Genomic DNA, 16434 nt, shown 5'->3' with positions numbered 1-16434 from the left:
CAAGACGGCAGTTCGAAATAAATGTTCTCCTGTTTTGAATTTTAAATGCACACCGCTACAGTGTTAATGTATTTATTTGAAAAAAAGTTTGCCTTCTATCTGGTGCTCATCTTCACTCACTTTACTTCTGTGCAAAAATAATGCAGAGCTTGTTTAACACTTTGTTTTTTTTCTTTTTTTTGTTTTAATAGGTAAATTATGTATTTCACTGTTTGCCAACAATAAATATGTATTTAGCTATGTACTAAACAAGACTACGTCCAACGTTCGATAGCAAGCTCCGATCCCGGGCCGATTTGTTGGCAAATGCTTTGCTAAACATGAAGATTCTTGTGTTTTGTGTATTAAATTTGGTTGTGTTTTATTGTTGTTACACTTTTAATTTGTTTCTCTTTTGTTTGTTGTTGTTCTTGCTGTTATTTTTGTTGTTAATGTTTGTTGTTGGGTGTTTTTAGTACTGTATGCATATTGCTGGCAGCGCATTCAGCTATTTATCTTGAACTAACTTAGGCTTCCAATTCGAGGCCAACGCCAATCTTGTGGCCACCGGCATTGAAATTCTTGCCATCGACAAGCGTGGACAGCGTCAAGGTGATGCCATCACGCAACTTCTGTTGATAGCCCAAGCCAACCTGGCTGGCATTGTTAACCTTGGCGCGCACGCTGGCATCATCGTCCAATTGATATTTGGCGCCAATGGCGAACTTGGTGTTGCTGGTGCCGCTGGCCCAAGACAGCTGAACGCCCACATCCAGTTTGTCGGAAGTGCGTTGGAAGATTGAGCCGCTGAACTCCTGGCCATCATTCCTGCAACACAGAGTAAATGTTGATAGCCACATATAAACAATCTTAACTAATTAAATACAATTGTTGATTGTTTACTTACACGGCTGTGTGCAGGACAAAGTCCTTGGTGGAGTAGCCGAGGGCAAAGTTGTTGGTGGTCAACTTGGACTGTTGTGTATCGAATGCGGTCTGATAACCGGCCAACCAGCCCTGGTAGCCCAGCACGGCAGAGGCATTGATCAAGGGACCCTTCAGGTCAATATTGACATCCGAATCGGCCTTGACATTCTCATGACCGTACGCAACCTTGAACTTGCCGTTCTTGTTGCCCGACTGTGGCGCAAAGTTGCCTTCCAGCGACAGCTTGAGGCCCTCGAGCAACTGATCCTGTACAGCCACCTCAGTGAAGAGAGTGTTGTCTGTGTTCCATTTCTCCGTCAGGGTTAGGCCATAATCCTTGACCTTGTACTTCGTCTCCAAGGAGCCGAATACCTTGCCCGATTCCTGGTTCGAATGGCCGGCTGTGTTGAATTCAATGCCCGACGACGTCTTGGTCTTCAGATCCAGCTTCCACAGGCCAAAGTTGTAGCCTTTGCTGAAGATGTCGCGAGCCTGTTTGCCCAAATCGCTGTATGATGGAGGTGCCATCTGTTAATGGTCAAATAATATTAATAAATAAAATGTACAAATGTCTGCACATATATATTAATGAACAATTTCATATGTAGAGTCTGCAATTGCGTGAAACTGGAGATTAGATTAGCAGCTCTTATCTTATCGAACACAATTGGGCAACAAACATTTAATGAAAGCAAATATTTGCACAGTAATAAACACCATTAAACAACTATTTGAGTAGCCCGAATTTGCGGCTTTCTCTCTTCAGTTGCATTTTTAAAAATAAACGCAAAAGTGAAAGAACTTTTCAGAAATTTTTGCTGTACTTTGGCTAAATGTCAATTTATTTTGCAAAACCAAACAAAAATCAAAAGAAATTGGTTTTCAAGGTGAAATGTGTATTCACTTGTTAAGTGTGCCCAAATTTGGCAAAGAAACTGCACAACTATCTCTGCTCTCTATCGCCCAATGCATGAGTGTCGTGTCTGTGTGAATGGGGGTCAATGCACGTCTTCGGTGATTGGATGAGTAAAATCGAGAGCGTGCGAGGCAACTGCTAATGATCGTGCAATTGATGACGCACCGTGCGCCACAGTCGATTGAAAAAGATTGCAAGTGATTTCAACAGCCACAAAATTGTGTATGTATAGAAAGTGTATGTAACTGCGGTCTCAGCCTACCTCCTTGCGTCTTAGTTTCTCCCTCAAAACATTATAAGTCCAATACTTCTTGCCGTGATCAGTCATTTTTAAAAAAAAATTAATTTAAGTAAATAATTCTTATAAAATTCAATTAAACTTAGTCTGTTATCACTTGGCCTACTGTGCAGCATATTTTTGTATCTCTGTTTACACTTTGTTGTTGCTGCCGTTCCGTTAATTACTGTCAGCAAAACGTTCAATGACCACTTGACGTGCGCACACACACACTCGCACGCACACACATATGTACATAGAGCTAGACAGTACATCGCTGCTTTGGTCTCATCGCTACTTGACGTCACATATGCAAGCAATCGCAAACTACTCACAGGCGTGGCGAAAATAGTAATACATGTGCCAAAACAGCGGTAAAATATGAAAGGCAGGCAAAAGCGAAATCTTTTTATTATTGGCGAGATTGGACAGCGGCCAAACGGCACGGAAATGACCAACAACATAAGAAATACAGACGACGGCGTGTGAAATCATGCGCTTTCCCGGCTAAGAGAACACAAAGAATTTTAGCAAAAACTATGAACTCGGAAAAAATACATACATGTGTCGTGATGTAATGGGTCAAAAGGATGGAAACCAGCGAATTTAAAGGTATAAATGATATGCTTGGTTTGATTTCACTTTGGGTACTAGTATTTCATCAGCACGACCTTGACACAGTAGATAACATAAACAATTTATTCGCCTAAGTGGATTGCTTCTGCGTGCCATGACTGAGTTTTCATCTCAGACTGTGGGCGTGTGCTGTTACGCAACACTCTCCAGCAAAAACAAGTTCAGATCCAAGCATAAACCCACTGCACCAGCTAAAAGGTGTTACAAAATAGGCGATTTATCGATTTTCCATGATGTCACACTCACCCCTAACTCAAATTAAATAAAATGCATAGTTGCTCCCCTCTTGCTGCTCACATGACCAGCGGCCAAAAAGCAAACAAAACAATAATAAAGCAAATAGCAAAAGTTTAACAAGCCAAAATTGATAAAACTGCTGAGATAGATGCATGTGATAAAGCAAGAAAGAAACCAAAAGGTAGGTTCCGATTTAATCAAAACAAATTTCAGCGCAGCGCAGGCAACATGTTACGTAACAGGAAAGTACTCTATTGCCGGCAGCTGCCATCGTGCAAATCAAATGTAAAACTCTATGGCCGCTTGGTGTTTCCATGTGTTTGTCTGCCGGTTGTTTTATTTATTTGAATGGACACAAAATCATTATCAATTAATTGATATTAAGAACAGTTCGCACAACAGCATAAACACAATGGAAACCCTTTGGGTGTATGTGTGTGTGTATATGTGTGAGGGCTTCGTGTCTGCTTGCAAAATTTTCATTTCGAGGTTATGAAATCACTTGTAACGAAAAACCATTTACACATACGGATTTTCATGCACATTTGATCTGTATGAAACCGGGACAGATTTTTTTTAGTGTCTTGGGTAAGTTTTACTTACTTTTGATGAGTTTAGTTAGATTTTAAAGTAATGCGAAACGCAGGAACAAGACGACCACGACCACACAACGTACACCACAAAATTGATTTGCAACCGAATGTCAGTGTGACCAGCATTAAAAATGGCTAAAATACGATTTCTCTTTGGGCGCGAATATACTGAAGCAAGAAGAATAAAACTGGAGCACGGTACACATTACTTGTTGTGTGTTCACCATGAACCTATAAAATAATAATAGTAATAATAATAGATCCTAATATAACCTAAGCCACTTATAAAATAAATTAAAAAGCCCCATTTTCATCAATTTAATAATTGTAAAGAATTAACGTTTACATTAAAATCTTTCTGATTTGCATACTAACCGTATGCGATATGCAACGTTGTGGCGAAAGCATCGATACTTTTTCATCTATATGGTTTTAGCGCCAAACTGGCTGTCCACGATCTTTTAACCGTTAATTGCTAAATACATATAATATACATATTTCCGTTAAATACGGAAATTTATATTAAATCTAAAACTTACAATTATGATTAGCTTAAAATAAATACATTTTTTAATGTAAAAATGCATATGCATCGAGTCAGTGAGCAGAATGCTTGTGTTGTATATTATTTTTAGCTACACCAGAAGCTCGCTGAAAACGTGAGAGCTCACGTTCTCTGTATTTAGATTCGAATCTCAATTGCATTTAATGAAAATCTCGCATTTGGGAGCGGCAGCGGCGACGTCATGTTGAAAGCGCGCTTGGAACACGACCCAGTCTACGGCCGTTGCCTGGCCACATCAGAGGCAGTGGAGAGTGGCGACGTTGTTGTGGAGGAGCTGCCCTTTGCCTATGGCCCCAAGCGAGAGAGTGGAATTGTGTGCCTGGGCTGCTATCGTTTCCTGCAGTTTGGCGAGGACGGCGACTCGCTGGACCGCTGCGAGCTGTGCGACTGGCCAATATGCGGCAGCTGCATGGATGATGCCGATGATCATCGGGGCGAGTGCGAGGTCTTTGCCGCGGCACGTGTCACATTTGCCGGCAACGTCGGCGAGGATGGCGTCTGTCCACAATTGGATTGCATAACACCATTGAGGTTAGTTTGTGGGTGCCCACGGGGCAAGTGGTGCGCGGTTCACATAACTCAAAATCGCACAGAAATGTTGACAGTCGCAAATGGCCCAGTTGAACGACGGCCAACGACTTGGCCAGCTGGCCGACTAATGTACGCAAGTCAGCGGCCGTTCATCTTTGAGGTTTTGCCAAAATGTATACGAATGATGACGAGCTGTGTGCGCATCATCCCGCTTCATGTCAGTGAGCGATATGACAGCGACGCCGGCGCTCGAAGTCAATCGCACGGCAGTCGAATGGAGCCGCATTTATGGACGCTATCTGGTTGCCAGCGAGCCAGTGCAGCGCGGCGAGCTGTTGGTGCAGGAGCAACCCCTTGCCATTGGCCCCAAGTGCAATGGATATGTTCTATGCCTCGCCTGCTATCGTCCAGATGTCCAGGAGCGCTGCTCCCTTTGTGGCTGGCCGCTGTGCAGCATATGTAATGGAAATGCGACAAACCCACATCTGGAGCTGGAGTGCTCCGTGCTGCAGTTGGGCAAAGCACGTTTCTATGAGATGCCCGCCGGCAGCCTGCACTGGCCCCAGCTGGACTGCATCATGCCACTGAGGTGCTAGACAGACGCATAAAAATAGCTACACATTCAAGAATTGTGCCAATTTTTGGCATGCATGCATCAAATATTCATGTGTATACGAGCGAATGTTAAAGTGACGCTAACATTTGTGCAAATGTTAGTGCGTGACGCTAACATTAAGACAGAACCTTAATGAATAACAGCTGTTATAAATTAATAAGAATCCAATTTAATATTTAAATATTTCGTTTTTTAAAATGAAATGTCTTGAAATCATGTACAATTCATTTTTTCCAATGCAAGGAACTGCATATAATGCCTTTATCTAATCCTTTTCTCCTTTTCCCCGGCATAGAGTGTTGCTGGCAAAGGAAGCACAGCCGGAGCGTTGGCTCAACGAGGTGGCGCCCATGGAGCACCATGAGCAGGCACGCCGCGAGAATGCAGATGTGTGGCATGCGGATCGGGTTAACATAGCCCAATATTTGCGCGGTCCCTGCAAGCTGGCTGAACGTTTCAGCGAGGAGCTCATCATGCAAGTGGTGGGCGTGCTGGAAGTCAATGCTTTCGAGGCACGCACCAGCCAAGGCTATCCGTTGCGCTGCCTGTATCCATACACGGGAATCCTAGCCCATAATTGTGTGCCCAACACGGCGCGAAGCATTCATCCCAGCGAGGGCTACAAGTGAGTTGGCATCCACCCAGGGCAACAGTTGCCAAGATTAATAGCTTTCTTTTTTGTCCAGGATTCGCTTGCGCGCTATGGTTGCTCTGGAAGCAGGCCAACAGCTGCAGCACAGCTATACCTACACCTTGGACGGCACCGCCCAAAGGCAGGCGCATCTGCGCGAGGGCAAATACTTCTCATGCAGCTGTGAACGCTGCTTGGATGCCAGCGAACTGCAGACACACTTCTCCAGCATGAAGTGTGGCCAGTGCACGGAGGGCTGGCTGCTGCCCAAGCACCCGACGGGTAATTGGCTATGTTCTGCTTTCTCTTATGTTCCGTATCAACCAGCCACAATATAATACTATTCATAAAAAATTTCGGTTTTTATCCTTAAGCTTCTTTCGATTGGTTTTTTGCAGCTATGAACAGCAGCTGGAACTGCCGCGCCTGCGACCACAGCACAAGCAGCGTGGAGGTACGGCAAATTGTGGCCGCGCTGCAGGCCGAGGTAAATGCTGTACAAGCTCTCGATATGGGTCCAAAGCGCCTGGAGGAATCGGAACGTTTGCTGCGCAAATACAAATCGCTGCTGCATCCATCGCATTACATAGCCACCAGTTTGCGGCAGCTGCTCATCGAGATGTACGGCCGTGTGCAAGGCTATGAGATGGTCCAGCTGACAGATCAGCTGCTGGAGCGAAAGGCGTCGCTGTGCCGCGAGGTGTTACGTGTGCTGAACATCTTTGAGCCGGGCCTGAGTCGTGCGCGTGCTATGAATCTCTATGAGCTGCATGTGCCGCTGGTGCTGCTAGCTAAGAGCGGCTTCATAGCCAGCAAACTGAGTGGTGGCGAGCTGCGTGCCCGTCTAGTGGATGCCATTGATCTGCTCAAGGAGTGCGTAGAGATACTGCAGCATGAGGATCAACGGTCACAGGAGGGCATCCTGTGCGGTGTGGCCAAGCAGGCGCTCCAACAGCTCACAATAAGCGTTGAGGGCTTGGGCAGCGAACTGGATTAAGTGGAAACGAAATCAATTTGTACTTATTCATATGTATATCATTAAATTTATTGCAAACTATACACATAGTTGAGGATACGCATATGTATTGGCTTTGTGGCTTCTTGAGACCATCGAGAGAGTTGCCTGTTCAATAGAAACAATTCGCTTAATTCTCAAATTGGATTCTGTGTTTTTTACATAATTGCATATTAAGGCGTTCTTTAGATTGGTTTCAGTTGATTATGCTGAAATGGGACTAGCCAGTTTTAGGTCAATTTCAAATTTAGTGGAAAATTTTAAAAATTAATATATTTTTGGAAATTTGTTTTACAAAAATTTGTAAAATTTATAAACGTATAAATGTTGCTGCACGACTCCTTTTTATGTTACTAATATTATTTAAATAAGCATTTTTCGAAAAGGCTAGTGTCATGCCAGCATAAATCGAACTGTTATTAAAATATGTTGAACTTGACCGATATGAAATTAAGAGCATAAACAAAAATTACAATAGTTAAAACAACATATTTAGCTTTGTTTACAATCAAACTAATTACGCCTTATAAATAATACGAGCTATTACCGCATACACAATTGCCTGGCATTAATGTTTATGTTTTTGGTATATGAATGTGTTTGCTCTTAAATGCTTGAATGTTAGTTTGTTATCTGTTTGTTTTTGTTTTTTTACACACATTTTTATATAGCTAATTATCTGATCTACGTATGTTTATGAAAAAACTAGTTTCTTTTAAAAAAATATTTAGTTTCTGTTGAGTATGTTTTGGCTCGCCTGGTGCAATAATTAATTATTAACTAAAGTGTTAATTAATTATTGGAATCTTTGCACTTAATACACACAAGCAAAATTGTAGCTTGAAGTCAAGGTGAGAGTGATGGGGACAGCTGGGTGGGAGCTTCATAACTTTTCAGATAAAAAAGAAATCACACGAAGATATAAATATAAAACAAAAAAGAAATTGATTTTGTGGGACCGTCACAAATACGAACACGCGCTCGCGTACATAAAATACATTTATAATACATACAAAATAATAGAATTTATCACACGCCTTCTAAACATCGTGGCTGAGCAGCGGGGTGTCGTGATAGCGTGCGGCGTGATTTAGACTAGCGCAGGGCAGCAGCCAAAGCGCCGGATGGCCGCGGCCAAAGACATCTGCCAACAGTTGATATTTACGTCGGTTCGGCCGATAGGCACCCTTCTGCTGTATCGCCTCAACGGCCGTCTCATCGTACAAAATGGCATGCAGCTGATCTACCATAATTGCCGTCACAAACAGTCCAAACAGCGCCGATTCCAGCAGCAGGATGACGGAGTGAATCCTAAGTAAGGAAAGAGTCTATCAATCAGCAATTCACCCATCCATCAGTTGTCAAAGCGAGACCAAGAACTTACATGCGTAGCTGCGAATCAATTACATTTTGACTGCATTCCGTGCAGGGCGATACCCAAGAGCCGAGTATCAGCGCGATCGAATAAAGGGAAAGAATGCCCACATAGACGAGAAATTGCAGAAAATACTTTTGATTGCGTTCGCCCACACAATTGTTTATCCACGGACAATGATGGTCCATGCGGCGTATGCAGCGCTTGCATATGCGACAATGATGGGCACGTGGTGGCCTGTAGGTCTCGCAACGGGTGCACACAGTCCATTCGCTGCCATGGCCATTGCCGGATATCTGTTTTGTACCGTTGTTTGTGGTATGTAGATCGGAGAAGTCCAAGCGATTGGCGGGCAGCGGCACAATACCCGGGTCTGAGAAAACAGCCTTCAAATGCGACATGCCAAGCAGGAAGACGATCGTGTTAAAGAGCACAACGTGAAAGGGCGCCCAGATGCTATAACCAACATATTAAACGTATGTATATTGTCGTCATCACAAAACAAGAATCGTACTCACCTCAGCGGCATGGTTGTCAGTATAATCCAGCGCATGACCACATAATCCGCATAGATAACAGCGCCATAGGTGAAAATCAGGCAGACAATGCCACAGGGATCGCGAATGAAAACCATGTCCAATATCGGCTTTTTATTTTTTTTGTGTGTGTGCCCGTAATTGAATTACAAATCGAAGCTATCTCAGCCCTTGCCCCTTTCCATCTAACGTATCCAGTAACACTAAAGTTGCTACACTGCAGCTCAGCTGCTGGCAGCAACTCTTAACACTTCACACTTGATAATTTTCACTTGTGATGGCTATGTGACGGTCAGTATAATTTAGTATCTCATTTTAATGTTTCCAAAAGTTTCATTCATTTATTTGTTGCTATTTTTCGATTACAAATTTTTCACCCTAAGCCTCATAGTGGGCATACACGATACAACTGGTTCACAGACATAGTTGATCGGTCCCACACACGTCACAGATTGTTACGTTTCGCCAAACATAGCTTGTAAGCAAATCAAATAGAAAAAATTAAGGGAAATAAAGTGTTTTAGTATAGGCTTAATATAAAACCGCGTCGCTATATATTCTTGCCATTGTTGTCGAAAATAAACGCGAAAAACGTGTGTGGTCTGCATGATAGGCCACTTGTACATACGATAGACAGCGAAAGCTATACGATATGTGTAATCGGTTGTCTGAGATTGACACATCACATCGATAGCTGCCAAACATCGATATATTCATTAGTCATTTTTTACACAAAAGCAAAAGAAAAACGGTGCAAGTGATTATTCAGCAATTTTATTGCAGTATTTCGATTTAATTAATGCAAATTACAAAAATTTCGAGTCACATCAAATCGTCAGCCTCGTGTTGGCAGCTGCCTTATTAGGGAAAATACAAGACAATACGGGATACTGTATGTGTGTTGTTGTGACGCATGAAAATCGATTGCGTAGCAGACGAAAACACCACACAAAAGTGCAAGTGCAGCTACAATAACAACGAAAAGCTTAAAATTAGCGACATAATTAAACAGAATTACAACAATTACCCAAATAATTAATAGGCAGCTAAGTGCGCTTTTGGTCAAAGAGATGGGCATATTTGGGCAATCGTCGCCGTTTGACGCCGATGTGGGTAAGTCTCTGTCCATTTCACCCCCCTCCCCTCCACGCCTCCCTGCCATGACCCAACAATGACAAGTCCAATTGGCCGTAGTACTGCCCGCTTGTAATTAGCAGCTGGTGCTATTTTGCTTTATCTTATCTGTTTGCCTTTGAACCACCCCCTGTCATCTCGTTAAGCGCTCAGCAGACACAAAGAAAACTGAATTCCAAATCGAGTCACATGCGTCGCTCTGCTGGGAGGCTGCGCAGCTGCTGCGTCTGTTCATTGAACTTCTTTGGAGTTTTGTCTGCAGTCGCTGACCTTGAAGTCAGCGACACCACCCACCCCCCCACTTTCGGACACCCCTTATAATTCAGAAATGTTGTGCGTTCTAATTCCCTTCACGGGAGGTCTGTTAATAGAGTTATTCCAGATACCTATATGGATGTAAGGCTTCCCATTCTTATAAGTGCGAACTCTTTAATGTTTATGCACAATAATTATAATTATTTAAATTAAACCCATTCAAGCTTTAAGTTCAACCCGTTTTGCGAAATGAATAGCTGCCTGATAAGCTTGTAAAGCGTATACATTATTCGTTGTTGGTTTTTTTTTGTTGCTGCTCATTTTAATGCGATTTGCTGTATATTCTATTGATTTTGCTTTGCTTCTTTGCGACGCTTATCAGACTGAGTCAGCATGCTGATTCTTTCCCTGCCAATGATAAGCAAATAGAACCGTATTTCAACAGAAGTCGTTGCTCTATTTGTTGTTGTTTTTACTAGTTGCAAGCGTGGACAGAGCATTGTCATACAACTTATGAATGTTTGCGATCGATCCACAGAAAAGGCCACGAGCGAGACGAATACGAATGATAACTGGTCCTTTATAATGGATGTATGCGACAAGGTGACAACCAATCCTCGTCTAGCCAAAGACTGCCTCAAGGCGGTGATGCGGCGCATGGGCCATGCCGATCCCCATGTCGTCATGCAGGCTATTACACTGCTGGATGCGTGCGCCAACAACTGCGGCAAGCCGTTCCACCTGGAGGTGGCGTCTCGTGACTTTGAGACCGAGTTTAGGCGCTTGTTGACCAAGGCGCAGCCGAAAGTCTCATTGGTAAATGGCAAGCAACCAGCTGGAGTTTCAAAATTAAATCGATTTTGTTTTGCAGAAAATGCGTCAAGTGCTGAAGAACTGGGCTGAGAATGATTTCAAGAATGATCCTGAACTGAATCTGATACCTTCGTTGTATGCCAAGCTGCGCAGCGAGGGCTACGACTTTAGCAATCTGAACGATAAAAGCAGTGCCAAGTCAGCCGCAGCCAAAGCGGCGGCCGCTACCTTGGCCAAGGATCCAAATGTGGTCAGCAGCCAGCAGGAGGAGGATGATATAGCCAAAGCCATAGAGCTGTCGCTCAAAGAGAACAAAAGCAGCCCCAAGCAGCAGCTACAAAGTGCTGCAGCAGCAGCTGCTTCAACAACCAGCAGTGCCTATCCCTCGTTATATCCCTCGTTTGGTGGCAGCTCTGCCCCCACAGCAAGCAACGGGAATGGAAATCCCAGCAGTAGCAGCGGCGCTGCCGCTTCATCTCGCACTGTACGCGCTCTTTACGACTTTGAGGCAGCCGAGGAGAATGAGCTGACCTTCTTTTCTGGAGAAATCATACACGTGCTGGATGACAGCGATGCCAATTGGTGGAAGGGCTACAATGAGCGCGGCGAGGGTCTCTTTCCCTCAAATTTTGTCACTGCCGATTTGTCTGTAGATCCCGAACGCTTGGACATCAATCAGCAGCACAAAAACAATGCCCAGAAACAGGCAGCCGTCGAGGAGGAGGAGGCGTTGCTACAACAAAAGACTGAAGCGGCTGCCGCACAGCCCGTGGAAATTGATGAGGCCAAAATTGATCGTTTGCTGCATCTATTGCATGAGGCCAATCCCGAGGATCCCTCGCAGGATAGCGACGAAATGTTGCGCTTGGAGCAGCAGGTTCATCAAATGGGACCGCTCATTGATGCCGAACTGGAGCGTGTCGATCGCAAGCATGCACAGCTAACACAGCTCTCCAGTGATCTGGTGGATGCCATTAATCTATATCATACGCTCATGCGTGATGATCGTGCAGCTGCTGCACAGTTTGGCGGCGTCGCTGCATATATGCCTGGGAGCTTTCCGGGTGCTGCGCTCTACGGCGCACCTGGTTATCCCAGTGCTGCTGGCTTCCCGCCAGGCCAAACCTATCCGGGCATGCACTCAATGCCGTATACACCACCACAGCCTAATAATGCAGCTCCACCCACGACAACTACGGCTTATCCGGGACAAGTACCCATGCCATACCAAAACGGGCATGCGCCGCAGTTAAATTGTAATAAAATTCCATTAATTATCATTGAATCATTGGCTAATGCATTACCGATCTCTTGCAGCTTTGCCGCCTCACATGTCCCAGTCGCCTGCAGTTGCTGTGGCTCCGCAGTCACATCCAAGCCACTCCCAACCCATCTACAATGCCCAGCCCACACCAGTCACCACTCAACAGCAGCAACCGACGCCTTCTAATTATCACATGCCAATGCCTGTTGAGCAGCAGCAGCAGCAGCAGCAGATGCCGCCCTCGACGCTTCCGCCGCAATTTGCCGCCGCACCACCATCAGCCACACAAATTCAGCAGCATCAACCACAGCCACATGCCTACATGTCGCCACAGCATCAACAGCAACATCCACAGCAGCAACAGACGGCGCCGCCGCAGACCTATTTGCCGGCGGGCGCTACAGCGCAGCCGCCACAGTTTTTTGCACCAAACGGAGCTCCACCAGTTACACAGAGCTACATGGCGCCACAGCAACAGCAACAAGCACCACATCCCCAGCAGCCACCACAACAGCAGCAGCAACAACAACACAATCACAACGATCATTTTAGTCAGCTACATCAGCAAATGGCCGCCATGTCGATGGCGCATCTTGGTGGCATGCCACCAGCCGCGGCAGCAGCGGCGCCAGCATATCATATGCAAAACGATGCCGTCAAGAATAACATTCCTATCTATCAGCAGCAGCGGTAAAACCGTTAACTAATAAGCCCGCTGTAGTTTCCTTTACTTGGTTTTTGATTAATTTGCCAATTCTATTCTAATATAAACCCCATTGTCAACTTGTTTCAACTGGAATATTTATTTTTATTTTCATACATCAGAATTTATCTATTAACTTCCAGCCTTTATGCTAAAGTTGAATGTTTGTTTATCTTGTTTATTTTTGTTATTCGATAAGCTTTGTTTGTAATCTCTAAGAAAATGTCGGGCAAATGTTTGCATTAGCGCCAAAAACTAAGTTTTTAAATAAGTGAAAGGAAATCTATTTATATACCATATACCCTATAAATATTATATAATATATTATGTATAACTCTATATATTGAGCGTTGAGCGAAGAACACAGTTTGACGGAAAATCAATCAGAATTCACTATCACTATTATGTATTATGTTTATTTTACTATTATAATTATGCGTTGATAAAAATAACAAGCGAAACGAATCACATTTATTATGCTGCAAACATTAAAAAGTTGATCAGCCGCAAATGCCGATTAAACAATATAATATATAAAAAGTAATCATAATATAATTATAAACAATTTGTTGTTTTAAGTGTATTTGGCTCAGCGCGTGCGTAGTTTTATATAGCGCCTAATGTAATACTCCTCATCGATCTTGTCCAGCATTAGCAGACGCAACTGGAGCATCTCCCTGCGATGCTGAGACTCCACTGCGCTTAGATTGGGCGCATTAAGCCAGGCCTGCACCTCCGTATATAAGTCAATATATTTGCGCCGAGTTTGTATGGCATATGCAGGTACTTCGTTCATGTTGTTTATTGATCGCGAGTCGTTTACGAACTGTGTTGACCACCTGTTCATTTTGTTTAAAAATCCACTTAACTAACTTTGCTACAAATTTGGCGTCTTGAAGTTTTATCGCAGAAAAAGTTTATTGTAATAGTTGAACACCTGTCAAACGTAACTTCCCAATGTAATTGAGTATAGTATTTATTAAAAATTAACATCACAGAAAGCTCTCGATAAGCGCGGGTCCGTAGATTTCCATGAAATGTATAAAAACGGTTGTTGGTAAAGTTTGACATTTTGATAGTTATGTTATATGATTGCAATACGCATTCTAAATTTGGCAACGTGTCAAAACTTTTCTTTATTATTTGTTTTTTTTTTTCCGCCCATAAACAAAATAACGAAGCTGGCATCGTAAAAAGTGCGCTCGCATTTTATGTCTTCGTCAAAGTAACCACTGCGTATACGTAATGCATGTGTTTGCGGTATTGTGCTGTTGCTCTTTAGTTCTCGTTGTAAAGCCGTGTAAATGCATACAAGAAAATATTCATGCTGCTCAGTTATTTAATTGGATTGAGCTCCACACGTTTTAAATTAACATTATTAAAACTTTAAACGCAATAAACAAATATGTGGCACCATACAAGTGTAGTTAGAAAATAAATAATAATAATAATAATAATTATAAAAGTGTAGCTGAAGTTAGAAAAATAACTAAATCAAAAGTTGATAACATTATATTCAAACATTGTTTGCGTTTGATATAATATATAATAATCAGTTTCTTTGTTTGGCAGTTGCAAATTTAAGGTATTCAATATCTCTTTTGACGATGTATCGTTTTGTATCAATGTATCGATAGTTTTACTAGTCGTTCCTTTGTGTTGCGTGTGACGTCACAGAGCAATATTCAAGGTTTCTGCCGCTGCTGCTGCGTAATCTTCCAAGTGCCATTGCTCTTGTGGGGCACCTGAGGAATCAGCTGTTTGCATGTAAACAACATTCGTTGACTTCTTGGTGGCTGTTGCGTAGAATTGTTAATCAGGCCGTTGGCAAGATTGCTATCACGTAATCGAACACAAAATGTGCACACTTCACATTGAGGAGGAGACACATTTAGCTGCCATGGGCAGCAGAAGCAGCCGAACGCGAACGCCCAGCCCAATGCAGATGCTAAGGGCAAACGATGGAGAGCTTACATTATTTGACATTAGCTGGGACGATGTGCTCATACCAAAAATGTGCAACTACCTGTCAGTCAAGGACCTCTTCAATTTGCGAAGTTGTTCGCGCACAGCATTGCGCCTGGCGGAGGCAGCTTTGGAAAAGCACCAGGAGCTGCATTTGTCGGGCAACAATACACGCAATATTGAGATGGGTTTTATGGTCCTGGCGCGTTGCTGTCGTCGCTTGGAACAACTGCATTTGGCCAGGTGCCAATGGGTTACAGATGAGCTGCTTTTGCCGCTGCTGGAGAACAACAAACAGCGACTGTTCGCCGTCAACCTGAACGAATGCGTCAACATAACGGCACTGTCCCTGCAACCCATCATTGTGCAGTGCAAGGAGCTGCGCATTTTAAAGCTCTCCAAGTGCCAGTGGCTAACCACAGGTGCTGTCGATGCTCTGACGCTGCACCAGAGCAAACTGGTGGAATTTGATATCTCATATTGCGGCGCCATTGGCGAACGCTGTCTGATAATCTTCTTTCGCAAGCTAAACAAACTGACCGTCCTGTCGCTGGCCAACACGCCCAGCGTTACGGATCAGGTGCTCATACAGATTGGCAACTTCTGTCGCGAGCTGGAGCATATTAATCTGATTGGCTGTGCCGCCATCTCCGACTATGGTGTCCAGTAAGTACGGTTATTCAATTAGCTATGTATTAGTGCATGTGTGTGTGTGTTTGTCAGTGTTGCCAATTCAGCAATTTTCTAGCTATTTGACGATTTTTAGAAGCCTGAACATAATTGACATTTTGCACTGCGTTAGCTTTTTTAATTAGCTATATTAATTTATTCGAACATTGGAGGACATTGCATAATATTTTTAAATCTGTCGGCTGTTTTTAACGGCCTTTGCAACATTCGATTCGGCCGCTATTTTCTGAAAGCACTTGGCAACACTGGTTTTTGTGTGTGGCGTCCCTTGGCCGTGACTCAACTGCACACAATACTCTGCATTTGCATCTCTTTCAGCGCACTCAGCGTGCACTGCAAACGTTTGCAATCGCTCCGAATCCAACGCTGCCATCGTATCACGGAGCGCTCGTTGGCGCCTTTGCGTCAGCGGGTGCACATTGATCGACCACGTCCACGCCAGGATGCCCACAATGCCTACAACTTAAACGATTTCTATCCCAGTGACTTTCTTGTTTACTAGTTCCACATCACTCTCTCTCTCTCTCTCTCTCTCTCTCTCTCCCTCCTGTCAACAACAGTGCGCTGACCAAGAGCTGCCCACTGCTGCAGTCCCTGATGGTGCAACGTTGTCCATTGGTCACAGAGCGCGTGCTGGCGCCCCTGCGCGGACGCATGCACATCGATCGGCCGAGCATGGGCTACAATCTGCCCGCACTGCAGCATCGCTTGTACCTGCAGGTATGAAATAACTGAATAACCCAGAGGCTATTGAGGCTATCGTCATCTTTGTAAAT

General features: G+C 43.9%; 5 protein-coding genes and 1 long non-coding RNA gene across 9 annotated transcripts; 4 read left to right on the top strand and 2 right to left on the bottom strand.

Annotated features, from left to right (window-relative positions):
• Positions 1 to 61: 61 nt before the first annotated feature.
• On the bottom strand, positions 62 to 3663 carry LOC115759741 (voltage-dependent anion-selective channel). 2 transcript variants are annotated; one of them, XM_030700780.1, is made up of 3 exons: positions 3576 to 3663; positions 887 to 1434; positions 62 to 807 (listed from the first exon to the last, which is right to left on the bottom strand). In XM_030700780.1, the coding sequence occupies exons 2-3, from the start codon at positions 1432 to 1434 to the stop codon at positions 507 to 509; spliced, it is 849 nt and encodes a 282-aa protein (XP_030556640.1). In that variant the 5' UTR covers positions 3576 to 3663; the 3' UTR covers positions 62 to 506. The 2 variants fall into 2 exon arrangements, with proteins under 2 accessions (XP_030556640.1, XP_030556639.1); XM_030700779.1 differs by lacking the exon at positions 3576 to 3663 and adding an exon at positions 2085 to 2176.
• LOC115759743 lies at positions 2203 to 3699 on the top strand. The gene is made up of 3 exons (XR_004017551.1): positions 2203 to 3153; positions 3375 to 3560; positions 3619 to 3699. It is a non-coding gene; the product is annotated as an uncharacterized LOC115759743 (long non-coding RNA).
• Positions 3700 to 4272: 573 nt separating this feature from the next.
• LOC115760045 (SET domain-containing protein SmydA-8) lies at positions 4273 to 7736 on the top strand. Of its 2 annotated transcripts, none has more exons than XM_030701213.1 (4): positions 4273 to 4661; positions 5573 to 5902; positions 5964 to 6190; positions 6307 to 7736. In XM_030701213.1, the coding sequence occupies exons 1-4, from the start codon at positions 4312 to 4314 to the stop codon at positions 6903 to 6905; spliced, it is 1506 nt and encodes a 501-aa protein (XP_030557073.1). In that variant the 5' UTR covers positions 4273 to 4311; the 3' UTR covers positions 6906 to 7736. The 2 variants fall into 2 exon arrangements, with proteins under 2 accessions (XP_030557073.1, XP_030557072.1); XM_030701212.1 differs by lacking the exon at positions 4273 to 4661 and adding an exon at positions 4754 to 5250.
• A 143-nt stretch (positions 7737 to 7879) lies between these two features.
• On the bottom strand, positions 7880 to 9232 carry LOC115760048 (palmitoyltransferase ZDHHC3). The gene is made up of 3 exons (XM_030701219.1): positions 8817 to 9232; positions 8308 to 8754; positions 7880 to 8234 (listed from the first exon to the last, which is right to left on the bottom strand). Exons 1-3 carry the CDS (start codon positions 8930 to 8932, stop codon positions 7964 to 7966), a joined length of 834 nt encoding a protein of 277 aa, XP_030557079.1. The 5' UTR covers positions 8933 to 9232; the 3' UTR covers positions 7880 to 7963.
• A 282-nt stretch (positions 9233 to 9514) lies between these two features.
• Positions 9515 to 13537, top strand: LOC115760044 (signal transducing adapter molecule 2). The gene is made up of 4 exons (XM_030701211.1): positions 9515 to 9947; positions 10762 to 11039; positions 11095 to 12292; positions 12354 to 13537. Exons 1-4 carry the CDS (start codon positions 9905 to 9907, stop codon positions 12992 to 12994), a joined length of 2160 nt encoding a protein of 719 aa, XP_030557071.1. The 5' UTR covers positions 9515 to 9904; the 3' UTR covers positions 12995 to 13537.
• Positions 13538 to 14493: 956 nt separating this feature from the next.
• On the top strand, positions 14494 to 16399 carry LOC115760047 (F-box/LRR-repeat protein 15). 2 transcript variants are annotated; one of them, XM_030701217.1, is made up of 2 exons: positions 14494 to 15634; positions 15977 to 16301. In XM_030701217.1, the coding sequence occupies exons 1-2, from the start codon at positions 14862 to 14864 to the stop codon at positions 16158 to 16160; spliced, it is 957 nt and encodes a 318-aa protein (XP_030557077.1). In that variant the 5' UTR covers positions 14494 to 14861; the 3' UTR covers positions 16161 to 16301. The 2 variants fall into 2 exon arrangements, with proteins under 2 accessions (XP_030557077.1, XP_030557078.1); XM_030701218.1 differs by having other exon boundaries at positions 14535 to 15634; positions 16219 to 16399.
• The last annotated feature ends 35 nt before the right edge of the window (positions 16400 to 16434 follow it).

The sequence above is a fragment of the Drosophila novamexicana genome, unplaced genomic scaffold (assembly GCF_003285875.2).
Source record: "Drosophila novamexicana strain 15010-1031.04,08,12 unplaced genomic scaffold, DnovRS2.1 tig00000387-arrow-pilon, whole genome shotgun sequence".
Lineage (NCBI taxonomy): Eukaryota > Metazoa > Arthropoda > Insecta > Diptera > Drosophilidae > Drosophila > Drosophila novamexicana.
The sequence above is the reverse complement of the archived record's forward strand: the minus strand, read 5'-3'. Positions and strand labels throughout refer to the sequence as shown.

Coding starts and splice junctions, on each gene's coding strand:
- LOC115760047 (XM_030701217.1), top strand. CDS start 14,862: ATGTGCACACTTCACATTGAGGAGGAGACACATTTAGCTGCCATGGGC. Junction 15,635..15,976: donor ATCTCCGACTATGGTGTCCA/GTAAGTACGGTT, acceptor CATCTCTTTCAG/CGCACTCAGCGTGCACTGCA.
- LOC115760044 (XM_030701211.1), top strand. CDS start 9,905: ATGGGCATATTTGGGCAATCGTCGCCGTTTGACGCCGATGTGG. Junction 9,948..10,761: donor GCCGTTTGACGCCGATGTGG/GTAAGTCTCTGT, acceptor ATCGATCCACAG/AAAAGGCCACGAGCGAGACG. Junction 11,040..11,094: donor CGCAGCCGAAAGTCTCATTG/GTAAATGGCAAG, acceptor TTTGTTTTGCAG/AAAATGCGTCAAGTGCTGAA.
- LOC115759741 (XM_030700779.1), bottom strand. CDS start 2,150: ATGACTGATCACGGCAAGAAGTATTGGACTTATAATGTTTTGAGGGAG. Junction 1,435..2,084: donor AGAAACTAAGACGCAAGGAG/GTAGGCTGAGAC, acceptor GACCATTAACAG/ATGGCACCTCCATCATACAG. Junction 808..886: donor TTTGTCCTGCACACAGCCGT/GTAAGTAAACAA, acceptor TCTGTGTTGCAG/GAATGATGGCCAGGAGTTCA.
- LOC115760048 (XM_030701219.1), bottom strand. CDS start 8,932: ATGGTTTTCATTCGCGATCCCTGTGGCATTGTCTGCCTGATTTTCACC. Junction 8,755..8,816: donor CTGACAACCATGCCGCTGAG/GTGAGTACGATT, acceptor TGTTGGTTATAG/CATCTGGGCGCCCTTTCACG. Junction 8,235..8,307: donor ATTGATTCGCAGCTACGCAT/GTAAGTTCTTGG, acceptor TTCCTTACTTAG/GATTCACTCCGTCATCCTGC.
- LOC115760045 (XM_030701212.1), top strand. CDS start 4,877: ATGTCAGTGAGCGATATGACAGCGACGCCGGCGCTCGAAGTCAATCGC. Junction 5,903..5,963: donor CATCCCAGCGAGGGCTACAA/GTGAGTTGGCAT, acceptor TTTTTTGTCCAG/GATTCGCTTGCGCGCTATGG. Junction 6,191..6,306: donor GCTGCCCAAGCACCCGACGG/GTAATTGGCTAT, acceptor GGTTTTTTGCAG/CTATGAACAGCAGCTGGAAC.